This window comes from Thalassophryne amazonica, chromosome 7 (genome assembly GCF_902500255.1).
Source record: "Thalassophryne amazonica chromosome 7, fThaAma1.1, whole genome shotgun sequence".
Classification (NCBI taxonomy): Eukaryota; Metazoa; Chordata; class Actinopteri; order Batrachoidiformes; family Batrachoididae; genus Thalassophryne; species Thalassophryne amazonica.
In genome coordinates, this window is record NC_047109.1 from 79037445 (window position 1) to 79053445 (window position 16001).

General features: G+C 42.8%; 1 protein-coding gene across 2 annotated transcripts in view; it reads right to left on the bottom strand.

The window, feature by feature from the left end:
• Window positions 1-16001, bottom strand: part of adamtsl4 (ADAMTS-like 4) — a 70265-nt gene that overhangs the window by 1470 nt on the left and 52794 nt on the right. The window contains exons 6-14 of one of the 2 annotated variants that reach the window (XM_034174662.1): window positions 12422-12561; window positions 10449-10653; window positions 8093-8277; window positions 6530-6683; window positions 5792-6046; window positions 5505-5634; window positions 2166-2370; window positions 1094-1267; window positions 838-1011 (exon numbers count right to left, since the gene is read on the bottom strand). In XM_034174662.1, the coding sequence (XP_034030553.1) occupies window positions 838-1011; window positions 1094-1267; window positions 2166-2370; window positions 5505-5634; window positions 5792-6046; window positions 6530-6683; window positions 8093-8277; window positions 10449-10653; window positions 12422-12561 (1622 nt within the window). The remainder of the gene's footprint in view (window positions 1-837; window positions 1012-1093; window positions 1268-2165; window positions 2371-5504; window positions 5635-5791; window positions 6047-6529; window positions 6684-8092; window positions 8278-10448; window positions 10654-12421; window positions 12562-16001) is intronic. The other variant, XM_034174663.1, reaches the window with a different exon arrangement.

Below are 16001 nucleotides of genomic sequence, written 5' to 3' on the forward strand. Positions count from 1 at the left end.
ATCTCGGCAGTGACATTCATGAGCTCAGACCTTGAGATCAAGAGACCTCTGGAAAGAGCTTACTGAGACATCAGGTCCCTGGTCAAAGGGGGTTGGCGATGCCAATGTGTTTGCAGGAGAACAAAGTTAACAATCTTCAGTCATGGAGCTTCCACTCTTCCTGTACGGTTGTGAGACGTGGACTCTAACCTGGTAGATGTCTTTGGTACTAGATCTCAAGAGAATCCCTGTGTACCAGTGGAATGATTCTGTGTCTAATGAGTACATAGCGAGACTGAGATAAGGTAGGACTAATTGCACTGTGAGGGAATGTCAACTACAACACTACAGCCATGTAGCACGCTTCAATGAGCCCAATCCAAGTGCCTCAGTGTTACGGACCACAGCAACTGGGAAAGCTCAAGGGGGTACCTATTTATCATCTGGCTGGGACAGATATATGGTTACTTTTAGAAGGTGGGGATGGATCAGTTGTCTGCCTGGGATGTTGTCAGTCAGGACCCAAGGTGGCTCCCTAGTGTGGGGTATGTGGTGATGTATGGCACCAGCGCATGCTGTCAGACCTGTCCTGAATATTGCTGGGTTAAGTACTATGTGTGTATAATGTACTGTTATTGAATAATTGTCTTCACAACAAACACACGAATGGCTACATAACATCCCATAATACATACACAGGACAAGAAAGTAAAATCTAATTCCTTTTTTGAAATGGCTAAGCAGCAATAATTTTAAAAAGGCTTACTTTATATACGTATATCTATATAATTTTTTCCTCCCATTTTTCTCTGCTTCACTCATCCATCCTCTCTCCTTTGTGTATCCCGTCCATGCTACCTGTGTCCACGGGCTGCTGTACCACATGGTTGTTGCCACACACGGACCCCCGTTACACGCTTTCATCTCTGCTGGTTTTTCTCCGGTGCAGTCTTCCCCTCCTCTGACTTCTCCTGGGGTCAGACACACCACCTCCCTCTTCTGCACGCCGGGGCCACACTGCGCCGAACACTGCTGGCCACATGGGAAGAGAAAGAGCTTGTTACTGTGACGTCTGTGTATGTGACTTTCTTTCATGTGTGTGTATGATACTCACAGTGCTCGACCAGTCAGTGAAGTACCAGTTGGTCACACAAGGCCCCATGTTGCATTCTTCACTTCCTTGCGGTCGCAACCGGGAGTTACACTCTTTGTCATTCATCACGCTGCCTTGCTCGCTGATGCAGCGCACACTCCTCATCCTCTTACCTACTCCACAGTCCACTGAGCACTGACAGAACACAGACACAGGCAGACAAGGACAAACAGAAAAAAAAAAACAGGAGGAGAGCCAGATGAAACTAAAACCTGGAATTAAAGGGTACAAGCAAACAACACTGACAGAACCAATAAAAATGATCATGCACAGTCACCCTCACCTGTCATCCTTTAGACAGCAGGTTTTTAAGGATTTATACATGTTGTAAGTAAAATGTGTATGTGATGCATAAACAAGGTACGTCAAGGTGTTACAAGTGAAAATTATACAATATACTTATTATAAAAATCAAAACATAAATGAAATTTGCCAGACATTTCTTAATTTATTCCTGCAACTTATGTCAATATAATCATCACATAGAAGTCATACTGAATGAGCATTGAGTATATATTAGTTTATACTGCAGGTACATAAAAAAGAAAATAATCACATCTTTTGACTTTGTTGCTGTAGGCTTACAGCCAAATAATTTCATAAAAATCAGACAAATAGCAACTGTAATCGCCGAACAGGCAAGCTGTTATAATATAGAGTTTGTGTTATAATAAGTTCTTAAAAATGCTTAATGGCAAGTTATATAAAAACAGCTTTTTTTCTAAAGCTACAGTAGAACAGTGACATTGTTTCTCATGTGGCTTCATAGATCAAAAACTGGGTCAAAAATGCAAGTATGACCTTAAACGTCACTAGCATCCTGGTTTAATAAATAGTGAAATACACTGTCTCAAATAAGTAACTTTTTTGTTTGTTTGTTTTGTTTTTAAGTGCATTAAAGGTAAAGGACCAGATCTTACAGGAAGCCCGTCTTCATCCCACTGCTGCCCACTTTCTGTCTGTGTTATGTTTGCAGATACTGACATACAGGATGTGGTCTGCTGTAACCAGATGCTGGTCTTTGTGGACTTACTGTGCTCCAGTCGGAGCTAATCTCCCAGTGGGAGCAGAGTTGGACTTGGCATGCTTGTGTAGACGCTGGTGGTGTGAGGCTGGCACAGCGCTGTGGGTGCACCATGGTAGAGCGATTCCCAAAGCTCTGCCTGCACTGCAGCTGCCGCTGCTGTACTCCAGGTCCACAGGACACGCTGCACTCCGACCATGCGCTGGCCTCCCAGCTAGACACAGTTAAAGAGAGATTCATGTTAATGCCATTTATTCCTTGTCACAAGTCTTCAAGCAAACAGCACCCAATATGTAATCTTTTGTTGGTCACTGATGTTAAGGGACATGACCACCTTGAAAGTTGTATCTAAAGCCACCTTGACAAATGCACAAATTTGAACCCTGCACTGCCGCGCAATTTGTCGTGTCAATGCGACCTGCCCGCTGGACACCGTGTTATACAAAATCATCATTTTGCAGCTGATGACGCATTTGCTCTCAGAACTTTGGTGACCATCTCTCATCGTCCCAGAATCACAGAGGAATTATCTACGGCTCGTCTTGTACGTACAGTAGTGTTCAGAATAATAGTAGTGCTTATGTGACTAAGATTAATCCAGGTTTTGAGTATATTTCATCATTCATGATATGCACACTCTTAAGGCTATGAAATTGGGCTATTAGTAAAAAAAAAAAGTAGAAAAGGGGGTGTTCACAATAATAGTAGTGTGGCATTCAGTCAGTGAGTTTGTCAATTTTGTGGAACAAACAGGTGTGAATCAGGTGTCCCCTATTTAAGGATGAAGCCAGCACCTGTTGAACATGCTTTTCTCTTTGAAAGCCTGAGGAAAATGGGACGTTCAAGACATTGTTCAGAAGAACAGTGTAATTTGATTAAAAAGTTGATTGGAGAGGGGAAAACTTATATGCAGGTACAAAACATTATAGGCTGTTCATCTACAATGATCTCCAATGCTTTAAAATGGACAAAAAAAAAACAGAGATGCGTGGAAGAAAATGGAAAACAACCATCAAAATGGATAGAAGAATAACCAGAATGGCAAAGGCTCACCCATTGTTCAGCTCCAGGATGATCAAAGACAGTCTGGAGTTACCTGTAAGTGCTGTGACAGTTAGAAGACGCCTGTGTGAAGCTAATTTATTTGCAAGAATCCCCCGCAAAGTCCCTCTGTTAAATTAAAGACATGTGCAGAAGAGGTTACAATTTGCCAAAGAACACATCAACTGGCCTAAAGAGAAATGGAGGAATATTCTGTGGACTGATATGAGTAAAATTGTTCTTTTTGGGTCCAAGGGCCGCAGAAAGTTTGTTAGACGACCCCCAAACTCTGAATTCAAGCCACAGTTCCCAGTGAAGACAGTGAAGCATGGTGGTGCAAGCATCATGATATGGGCATGTTTCTCCTACTATGGTGTTGGGCCTATATATCGCATACCAGGTATCATGGATCAGTTTGGATATGTCAAAATACTTGAAGAAGTCATGTTGCCTTATGCTGAAGAGGACATGTCCTTGAAATGGGTGTTTCAACAAGACAATGACCCCAAGCACACTAGTAAACCAACAAAATTAATGCCTTGCAAATGTGAAGAAATCATGAAAAACTGTGGTTATACAACTAAATACTAGTTTAGTGATTCACAGGATTGCTAAAAAAGCAGTTTGAACATAATAGTTTTGAGTTTGTAACGTCAACAGCAGATGCTACTATTATTGTGAACACCCTTTTCTACTTTTTTACTAATAGCCCAATTTCATAGCCTTAAGAGTGTGCATATCATGAATGCTTGGTCTTGTTGGATTTGTGAGAATCTACTGGTACTTTGTTTCCCATGTAACAATAAGAAATATACTCAAAACCTGGATTAATCTTTTTAGTCACATAGCACTACTATTATTCTGAACACTACTGTATTGTGCGGTGGAGAATGCATTTGGAATAATCTCAAAGGTAATTATTTTTAATATACGAGTATATATTGTAATGGCTTGGTAAAACAGTTGCATTATCATTCCTTCTTATGAGTTAGAAATGTAACTGTAAAATTATGTTTATTATAGCTGTAACATCTCATCAAAATCATTCAGATACACCGTGGCAATGAGACGCATTGACTCGCAGTGACACACAGTGTTTTTGAATACGTTGTGCAATGTTAACATCTAGTTCACAAAATGAATGCGTGCCAGAAGTTTTGAACATGCGAAAATTTCCTTGTGCAGTGGCATGCAGCTGCGCACAACTCACGCACAGCTCATGAACAGTTTAAAATAGTTTACAATGAATATATTCACTGGCACGCCAGATTGTGTGCCAGTGCAGGGATCAAATTCGTGAAAGTGTCGAGAAACTGCACTCCATCATAAACACACTATCCTGAATACCAAACATAGAGGTGGCAACATCGTGCTGTGGTGATGCTTCTGCCTGCCAGACCAAGGGAGGCTTGTTGGGGTAAAATAGATTCAACAAAATACAGGCAAACCCTGGTAGAAAAGCTGGTGCAGCCAGCAGGAAACCGACAACTTGACAGAAGATCTTTCACAGCCAAACAGTGACCCCCAAACATAAAGACAAATCTGCACAACAATAATTTAGTGTTTAAATCAGTCAGTCATGATGAAAGTCTTCTTGAAACTATCAGATTTAGTTATATATATACACACACACATATATATATATATATATATATATATATATATATAATTTTTGTTGATATATATGTACACAGTGTGCTTGACTAATGATGGGCCATCCTAAAGAAAATACTCACTTCAGTTATTGTGACACACATGCTAACATTAACTGTCTAGCATAATTCATTCTTAGTGTTAACATACATGGTATTTTTATTTTTTTTCTTTTAAAAATCTAATCAAACAATGTCTGGTATAAACAGCGGGTCATCTAAATACATACAATTAGGCAATTGCAAAAAAAACTGTCATCACTGATCAGAATCCAGATCACAGATCAAGTACCGTTCTCTTGTGATGCGCATAATATTTAACGGTTTGAGCAGTTTCACAAAAAACGTGCGGTGCTTAGACATGTAAAGCTGATAATCACGCACTTAATGCTAAATATTTTAAATAACCACTTTTTTAGTTTTAACTTCCTTTTAAAACTTTTTCTTGGGTTTTTCTGTATTTTTTCACACACTTGCGCACGTAGGGCATGTAGGAATGGGTGATTGACATCAATCACAAGGTACTCCCTTGGTGTCATAAAGGTGGCCAAGCAGGACTCTGTCTGTATATACTGTATTCCCAAATTGTATCCAAACATTTGACTGGTACTGGACATGCAAAGTGTATTTCTTTGCTAGACATGTATTTTCTCACAATGGTGGGCAGGGATGTGTGTTACAAGGCTCCTCCTCGGGGACGGGTTTGGCTGCAGAGTCACAGTTCCTCTCAGGGACTTCCTCGTTGGTGTGGCGGTTAATACACAGAATCACTCGATGCTGAAAACCTACAGAGGAACACAGAGTGAAAGAGTGAGACAGGAGGCCAATCACGTTCTTGTACCTGCACCCGGCAACCAGAGGAGGGAGACATCACATCATCCAAAGTCAGTACATACATTGCATGTGAAAACACAAACATGGAGGTGTATCAGAAACCTTTACCTTTGCCGCAGGAAGCGGAGCACTCTGTGAACCCGCCTCTCCTCCACACAAACGGCGGCTGAGTGTCAAGCGGCAGGTCAGTGCGAGGTGGAATGCGAGCATTCCGATTAGGCGCCGAACCTCGAGGACGTGACCTCTCAGGTATCCATCTGTCTGAGATGGGAGGGGAAAACACAGAGGAGGACGAAGGAAATGAAGGGACAGAAAGAGGAGGTGAAGCAGGAAGGGGGTCTTCCATGGACACAGTGAGAGGACCTGAGGGAGGAGGAAATAAAAATGTAGACAAAGTCAAGTAAAACAAAAGCAGTAGAAAAGAGGCAAAGATTGAGGAAGGAGGTTGAGAAATGACAAAAGCAGATATGAATGTTGAAAGAGAGGAAATGAGTGTCTCAGTGTCAAATGATATCATGACATCAACACTAACCCTCCCATCTCACGCAACACATAAACATACTGTACATTTTGCACATGCATGCAGTCATCCCACCCATCTGATCCACAGCCACACCCGTTCCTAATCCATAAACCCTTCAGTCAGCCTCTAACCATCCAACTGTCTGTTTTGGAAATAATGTCTCAAAATTCTAGTTTTGATTGAGTGCTCAGTTCCGTCTCTGACAGCACTGATCCATGTGCCGGACGTGTGTAATGACTGTCAGTCACTCTGTCTGACATCGAGCTCCTGCACACAACGTGGAGTCTATCGCACAAAAAGAACAAGAAGAGAAGGAGACGTACTACGAAGAGGTGCCCTTGGCGCCTCTCGCTCCCGTGGCCACTCCCTGGGCACCTCCCCCTCTCTGTCCGTCAGCCACTCCGTCTCTGCTTCTGGCTTTTCCACAGGGATGTAGAACTCATAGTCAATGCCCGGGTTCTGCTGGTGGAAAATGATCTGGAGAGAGAAGCAGGCGGAGGACAGACAGACAGACAGACAGACAGACAGACATACTGTCGAGGTTAAAAGCAGTAAGAGATATGCAACATCATGAAAACAGCTTTAAAAATGTAAGGTGATTGGTCCTCACAGGAAAACTAAACTCTGCAGACTGAGCGTCACGCACAGCCGGGCGTGCTCGTTTGTGCTGAGCTTCACTATGAACCTCTGACGGCTCACTGAAAGCTCATTACTGAGCAGGAGAACAGGAGTCCCACGCCAACAATAAATTCACCTGCTATCTGTCCGGAGCATGGGGTGGGGGAGCTGTCCCTGTCCCCTACTGTACCACTGGAGTTCTTCAAGTGCTTTGGATCACTAAATCAATTTCTGAAGCAACTGTGTACTTTGAAGGAGCAAAGTACACAGAAAGATTTTGTGAAGTAATTTTTTTACTCAGTGTTTTGAGAATTCTGAAACAGTCTCAATTAACTGTATAGAATTTAGTATGTTTTGTAAAAGTAAATTAATATCTGAAGTTCCAGCCAACCACTCTCCCTTCCCTACCCCACCCACCCTGCTACCTAAACTGGTGGAGGATGAGTAAGGTCAGACTTTACCCCTGTGGGGTTCCCTGGGGTGACTTGTGTTGTGATTTGGAGCTGTATAAATAAACTGAATTGGAACTGGAGTAAGTGGGTTTTGAAAATGGGTGGATGGAGGTTTCAGTAGTTCCAACATGGAAATGTTTTGTTAAACATTTGGCTTATGTAACTACAAGCATTTGAAAACAATTAGCCATTGTCTAGGTGGCACTGTAGCTTAGTGGGTTAGCACTGTTGCCTCACAGCACAAAGGTTGTGGGATCACTTCCCAGCTGGGCCGAGCTTACACCTCTCCCTGCACGGGACACCAGTATGACGTAGGCTACTTCCCCACCCAAAGACGGTAACCATTTACAGCTGGTGCCCCTGCCCGCAACTTGTAGAAAGGATTGGAACAGAAACATTGTTGTTCCACTTTTCATTCATCCAACAAATTTGTCTTTACGGATTATTACTATAACAGTCACAATGTGCTGTTGACACATTTATAGAGATAATACCTTTATTTGGGGGTTCTTGGCAAGTGCTTTGAACTTTCATGCCGTCCAGGCTTAAAGTTAGTGGCTCCAAAGCTCCTAGTGACTCCTGTTCTTGAGTCAGATCTTTTCGGCACATTAGCGGTGTGAACATTAAAGCCTGGTTTGACTCAGGCTCTGGCTCAGGCTGAGCTTTTATATAGCCGGCTTTAACCCGTCATAATACTTTAATAATTCTGCAATCTTGAGGATCCTGAGACAGATCATTGTAACATACATCAAGTTTTACACAATGTTAGGGAGATGTGGAAGAACCATGTGTGAGTGTGCACGTCTGTGTACGTACATATAACTGTAGCTGTGTGGTGGTGGGTCCCGGGGCACTGAGGGACTCTCCTTTGTTTTCTTCTCCCTCCGCCTGTGCTCGAGGTCGTTTGTAAGTGAAGGTTGTCCCCCCTGCATGATATTCCCCTGGAGGGTCCACAGCCCAACGTCCATTGACCACTGAAGCCCCTGTGCCACTCCTCATGGCTGGAGCATGGGGGTGGATCACCAAAAGTACAGATAGGATCAAAAACAAAGGAGAAAGGGGAAAAAACAACAAAGAGATCAGTTTTTTGTCCTTATTTTTACCTTGTTTAGCCTCAACAGTGAGGAAATTCTTTAAAAATATATCGACTAATAGATCGTTACATTGTTGGGCACATGCATACTGAGTACTCCACAAGTCGCTCATGTAGATCGTCGTGGGGTGCAGAGCAGCTCCGTGTAACGACACGGACATGACTGAATCTACAGATAACTCTGTGACAAATGCCTGTAACGTGCCTAAAGAATGGAGGACAAAGTCCCTTAAATGTGTCCCAGATGTGACAATCAGAACAATAAGGCAATATTTAATAGAGAACATTGGCGCTGCCAGCTGTAATCCTGTACGCACTGTGCACACATTTTCCATGGCTTTATTTGTGAAAATCTTTCAGCATTACAACAATAAAAATAGCTTGTTTGAAACTACATTTAATGTTTTGATTCAAATGTGCTTTGCTATAAAAAAACGCAACGTTCCATTCATTCCGCGAAAACATTAAAGTGAACTGCTCCAGTTGTCATAAAAGGAAAACACCAACTCAATATTTCTCAAGTGTTTAGAAACAATAAAATGCATGCTGAAAGCAGCTGAACTTCTGGCTGAGGGCGCATTTCTTTACTTTGGTTTTCGGGTGGGTTGCCATGTTATAAACCAGCCTGTTAGGAGGCAAGCCGGATTGAGCCGTTTCATCCAGTTTTAGCAGTAGAACAGTGCCCTGTGGAACAAGCTGCGAGTGCCGCTCCTCATACGTGTTTTGGCACTTAACGCTTCCCATGTCGACAGCAGAGGTGGGAGCTCACGCTTCGCCACGCGACATTTACGCATTGAGAATGTAACAACGGCCGAGTGCACATTGCCAAATCTCAATGTTGGTCTCATTTTAGCAAACGGCAACCTCCAGTGACAAAAAACAAATCTAATTCTGCAGTGACAAAACCTGCAATTCCACAAATTGCAACTTGAGGCTGGCTCCAAAAGTGAGTGACTCACCATAGAACCCCATGTTAAAATGTCCAACTGTACACCAAAAATATTTGGTTTTCAAGCCTGGTACAAAACACAGTTTTGACCTCTATAGCCAGTTCCCGCTTCACAACAACTGTGTGGGTGTGATCGGAATTTTTTTTTATGTCACTCATCAGTTAAAATTTTTAATCAAGCAATAAAACTATGCATAATTAGGGATGTGGACAGTTTGAGTGGCACCTAGGTGTGTGAGTTTGGCATACAGGTGGATACCACTAGCAGTCCGCTAGTAGGATGCTGGCTGCTTTATGAGCATTTTAAGATACATATCTGAAAATATATGGCTGTCTCTGCGGTTAATTGTACTAAGAGACCAAATAAGAATTCTGTGGGCAAGAATTTTCAGCAAGTGAAATTTTAGTATAATTTAAGTATTTTAGCAATGCAAATATACAAATTAACAGTGCCAGTTATTGAGGCTATATGCTGATTTTTAACAGTTTTGAATATCTGTACCACCGGCAAGAACCACCGGCAAGTCCATAAAAATGTGTGTTAATCAAATGCCTGACCCCAGGACACAGAGTTTGTTAGCCATAACTACCATGCTAATTTTGAAATAGGTGGGTGTGTTCAGGCTTCATCTGTCCTGCCCAAAATGATGCTCAAAATTCCACACTGCAATGCATTTTTTATTATTACAGGAAAAAACACAACCCCTGCAATTCTCAAAGCAATAAATTTACACATCAGTGCAGCCGACAGCGTAGTGCTTGTGTTGTCTTTAACTTATGCTTATTTTGTCAGATCCAACACTCCCAGACAGATAAACAGAGTGCCGTCTCATTACCACAGGTCCAGAAAGTCAAACAAGGAGACAACACAATCACAGACACACTTTGCTGGTTCTCTTTGGGCTCTAAAGTAGTTTTATCTGCCCAGAATCTACAAGGTCACAAAATTTCCATTTGCAGTCATGGCCAAAACACACACTCATGGACCAAATCCCCTTCCCACATCTGCAATTGCCCTTGCCAATGTCTCGCTTTTACTGGACCTGCAACAAATATTGTTCATAAAATGTTACACTGTGTGTGTGTGTGTGTGTGTGTGTGTGTGTGCGCGTGTATGTATCATATCTTACCCAGGTAGTTCGGGCTGGCTCGTCTCTCTGTAATGTTAATAAATGTAGCTCCAGATGGGATGTCCAGGATTCTGTGGTAACCAAGCGGCACGGTGGAATTCTGGAAGCTTCCCACCACTTTTCGACAGGAGCTGTCCCTCCCATCGCACACACCACACTTGTCAATCACAGAACCTGACCCAAGGACCCCATCACAACCCTCCGACTGGCAAGACAGAGAAGTAGAAAGATAGGAATAAATAGAGAATGTGTGGAGAATTTTGAAGTGAAAAATGGAACAAAAATTGACCTATAACTGTAGCACACCTTAACACGTGAAAGGGGAATAAAATAACACCTGAAATGTTTCATTGTTTGGTATCCTCAATGTCAAAATGTCTGTTGAGTGTTGTAAGAAGGAATGGCAATATCACAAAGTGATAAATACTTTAGCGATCCAATTTTTTTTTGAGTGTGTTGCAGGTGTTAAATGCAGGAATGCTGCTTCTGATTTGAATTTGCACAAGGCGCGTCTGAAAGTTCTGCCTCCTATGTGATTATTTCAATAACAAGCAAGATACTCACATGAATCACATATCTGCTTAAAGGTTGGCGTGTTCTCTGTCAGGCAGTGTCATTACTTTTCCGTGTAGTCACCTACTCTTTCCACACACCGAACAAGTTTTTGCATCCCGTCATTGATGAAATCCAATGTATTCTATCAGCACCTATGACACACAACTGCTTGAACCCTTCCATCGCTAGCGTAACGATGTCCCTTCAGGTGTTCTTTCAGCTTGGGAAGAAGGAAAATGTCAGAGAGTTGAGATCTGGACTGTATACGGCAAGTGTGTTAAGATCTGAGCTGCTGAAATGTATCCTGTGTTTGCTGAGTTGTGTGTGGACGAGCGCTGTCATGCTTAAGAATTTCAGCTTTTCCAGGACAAACCTGCTTCAAATGTGCGAGCAGCTTTTGCAAACTGTCCAGACACCAGTGGGAGTTGACAGTGTTGCCATGTTCCAAAAATTCTGTGAGGACTCCGTCATTGCACCCGCACTTGATGCTGCACATCTGTAGCTGTTATGGGGCACCTGCTACTGGCCTGGTCAAGCAGACTCATCATGCCTGGATTTTTGACCTTCAAACTCCTTGCCCACCTCCTGACTGGACTGCATCCACACATATTACCACACATGCAGAACCCTCCACCGTGAAGAATTCAATAACAGCACATGACATCAATGTAGTGCTGTTATTGAATTCTTCACGGTGGAGGGTTCTGCATGTGTGGTAATATGTGTGGATGCAGTCAAAGGCGATACTGCCTGGAAATTGCAGCTGAAAACGTCGCTATAACGATAGTCAATAAGTATTATGATTATTATGATTAAGATTATTCTCATACCAGTTTCGCTTTAATATCCTGCTTGTTATTGAAATAATTGTGTTGGAGGCAGACCTTTTCAGCTGCAGGTTATATTTGTTTGCACTCTCTGTGTTTGCAAGCTGTTTTTTCTTTCTTTCAATTTGCATACATTTTTAAAATGACGTCTTCCTGTTGTTGAAGTGATGCATTATTTGTGTTTTCTGCCTTAGCTGGTGTTGTTTTAATTTGGAAGTGTTGTGGCACCTATGGACCACCATAGTTATGAAAAGAGGACGACTGGGGACAAAGCAGTGACTACAGAATTGTAGACAGTTTGCATTCACAATCAGTGTTTATTTACCATGTTCCAGGCTACACTTCTGCCAAAGTCAAAACAATGAAATGGGAACAAATCAGAGTGACAGTGAAAATGCGAGAAAAAGACTCAGAGTCAGATAATAAAAACAACTGCAGCCACACTCCATATCTGAATGCCAGGATTAAATCCTCCAGATGTTAGAATTAGGTGTTTGGGTTCTGGGCTATGTCAGCCCTGGCTAGAGAGTGGAGGTCTGAGCTATGACACCTGTAACACAAATCTGATGCTTCACACGCAAACCAACTCACCAGACAATGTCCTTCAACACACACATCGTTTGTGCTGATGTTGAAGCAGGGGGTTCCGTCTCTCACACGCTCGGCCTGGCGTACGTAAAAGCGATAGCCGACGGGTCTGCAGGTTAGCTCGCACTGCTTATCCAAACCCACTGCAACACAAAGACATTAAGGGTTATTGCAGCGGATGTGTGATATCCTGATGATACACTTGTGCGCTCGGACTCCTGCACATGAAGACGATGCAGCTGGCTGATAAAACCTTTTCCATGTGGTCAGGAAGCTGAGGCCAGGCCATACAGTCCTGACTGTCAGTCTGTGAGAGTGATTAGTTGATTCTCTGCACTGCTGCACATTCCCAGGAGAGATGCACTCAGAGGAGATGGACAGTTATATGCTCAAGGAAGGTTTGGTTCATGTGAGACACCCTACGGGTGAAAACTGCAGGGACAGACGGGTTTAAATCCCAGAGGTGAAAAAGAAAAGCAGAAGGCTGCTTGGTGGTAAAAAAGGAAAATAAGTCCTTCAGTGGATGAAGGACAGTCGATGTGTGGGGACTGCAAAGGAGCTGACAAGGAAACAGGTGAAGGGCACAAGCCATAAAAGTGTGGTGAGCAGGGAATGGCTGTCTGATGAAAAAATAAAAGCAAAACAAGGTAAAGAGATAAAGGGCCAGGCAATAAAGGACAATGACTATGTCCAAGCAACTAATTAAGTGTCATCACAGCAGATCATCCGTTTCCATCTCACCCTGTCCTCTGAGCCTTCCTCTGTCATACCGACCACCTGCATGTCCTCCCTCACCACATCCATAAACCTCCTCTTTGGCCTCCCTCTTCTTCTCCTCCGGCCTGGTGGCTCCATCCTCAGCATCCTTCTCCCTATATACCTCAGGTCCCTCCTCTGCACATGTCCAAACCATCTCAATCTCACCTCTCTGACTTTGTCTCCCAGGAATGAACATATCAGAGGGACAGCACAGGTAGGATGCTGCCTGTGCTGTCCCTCTGATATGTTAATTCCTAATCCTGTACATTCTCATCACTCTCAAAGAAAATCACAGCATCTTCGGCTCTGCCTCCTGTCATATTGCTAGCGCTACCACCTCCAAGCTGTACAATAAAGATGCTCTCAAAAACCGCCCTGTAAACATTCTCTTTCACTCTTGCAGATAACCTTTTGGGCAAAGTCACGTTCATGGATGCTCTAAAATCCAAGATGATCACCCATAAATGTGATTTTGCCCACATGTACATTTTTATAATTGGCACCATTAGATGCCTTGCCCCTGAAAATGTCTATTTAGCCACTGGAATTAAGATCCTCGGTCATCTAGAGGTCAAGATATTGAAAAAACTCCCATTTTAAGCTGCTGTTTTTGGCTTCTGGGAAAATGGAATTATCCAGTTTCTAATGGACAATTCCATTTCCAAAAATGTACAGCTTTACTAATCTCCACAAACCTCCAATGAAATTACATATCAAACCTGACTACTACATAAATCAAACTGAATTGATGCCCTAAACCCTCGTTTGTCTTGACTGTCACAGTCTTTGAGAGAGCAGACCTGTGACAGAAGGGAGAAGATGAAAAAAGATGCTTTCTTGCTCTCTCTTGGTGTTCTTCCTAATAATCTCCCATTCATCATCTCCTCTTCTCGACCTCCTCCTCTGAAATCAAGGACCCTCCTCATCCATAATCACCCTTGATCTTGCTGTTGAGTTTTATTTTCATCTTTCATTCGTCTCCACGTGCAGTGGCGATCGCCTTCTCTCCGTTTCTCTCTTTGCCTTTCCCTCTCTCGCTCTGAGCTCAGTGTTCAGACAGTGGAATACATGTCTAAATATACTTCCCCACTATCTCTTTGTCTAAACAAACTCCAACAGAGGGAGAGAAAGAGAGAGGCAGCAGGACAGGAAGAGGGCAGGATGGGTTTGCAGAGGGGGATGAGGCCTGTAAAAAGGAGCAGATTGGAGTAAAACAACACCTGCACGTGCTGCGGTTACAACATGACAGCGGCATTGCTGTTCAAACATATTCCGTGTGGACACGATCCAGAGAAACACGTCACCTGACGGTTGACTAAATTCGCCGCTTTGGTTCGATCAGTGGTGGCTTTACTGTTTAAGCTTCTCATTGCAAAGGCGCCATACTTAGCAGCACATGAATAAAAATGCTGTTGCCTCAGAGGTAATAAAATCAGATACTTCTCACACTGTCTCGTGGGGAAAGCTTACACACTTCCAACATAAATACATGTTACAGTGCACAAGTTCTAAACAGATGACTGCAGCTGGACAGAAATTAACATGCCATCTGATGTCCAAACATCCTTGCAGCAAGTACTGATGGGAATCTAGGTATAAAGATCTGGCTGGTATCCAGTGGGACCGATATGAAGTAAACACCGGGATATAGTTTACTTAGCAGAGTGGAAAGTCTCATTTGCAGAGCGGCTTGAGTGTGTCTGTCCCAAACTACATCATCCAACCAAAAATCTGCCGTGTACAGTATCAACCTCCATCAGATTCTTTCTACAAACATCTGCTGTTTGGCTGTGTCTTGTGTCCAGACTGAGAATTAGAACCAGAGCCGTGCATGGCCATGTAAATCCCTATCAGAGGTTCTCTCTGTCTTTCCTTCTCCTCTTCTGCTCTCTGTCCAGGACCGTCCTGTCCTCAGTGGACATTTCTCAAAGACGGGCTGTTTAAAATAAATCAAGGTGGGGCAGAGAGCAAGGACACAAAGCAGATGAGGGAAATTTAGCAGCGGCTTAATTCGGGACAAATATAGTAATCTCCTGCTCGTTCCCGTGGAAACACACAAGCAGAGGGCGGTGGGTGAAAGGAAAGCCCCGGTGTGTTTATGTAGACTGTTTGTCTCCAGCGATACCCTGCTGGTGACTCCTGGTGCAGCTATACAGCATCTATCATCACACAGCTGCCCTGAATCTGCCCTGAAACTTCCCCCAAATACCAACACAGACGTCACGGCGTTCAACCGCTGGTTACAGATACATCGTGTTTAGACTCTGTAGTGTTTGTCAGAGCTTGGTGGTGACCACTGTGTCCAATATCTGTCCTGTTGTAGAACACTTACAGCTGTTTTCCCTACTTCATACAATATGAAACAGCTCATGTTATTAAAGGGGTCATAGGGTTGGGCGATATGACCTAATATTCATATCGTGGTATAAATTGAATCCCTTCATGGGAACAGTATATACCACAATATAAGCTTAACTGCAAAAATTACAATGTATGTGTTTCTGAATTGGTTATATAGTCCCTTAGAAAAGCTAAATTGATCAAATAAATAAAAAACAGCAACAACAACAACAAAAACAAAAGAACAAAAACAAAAACAGATATAATGTAATTTTGAGACCATTTATTGTGCAGATCTCAAAACTACAGCTACAATTTGCCAGAAGGTATATCTAAGATGCAGGCCTACATTTGATGTTTTGGTGAAAGAATTAAGTACATATATTATTTGTTGGGTCAGTGGCTGAAGTTTCATCTCTTGAACACCAGATGGCGCACCTGCTTCAAAAACATTGTCTCTGTGAGACACACCTACTACATGCTC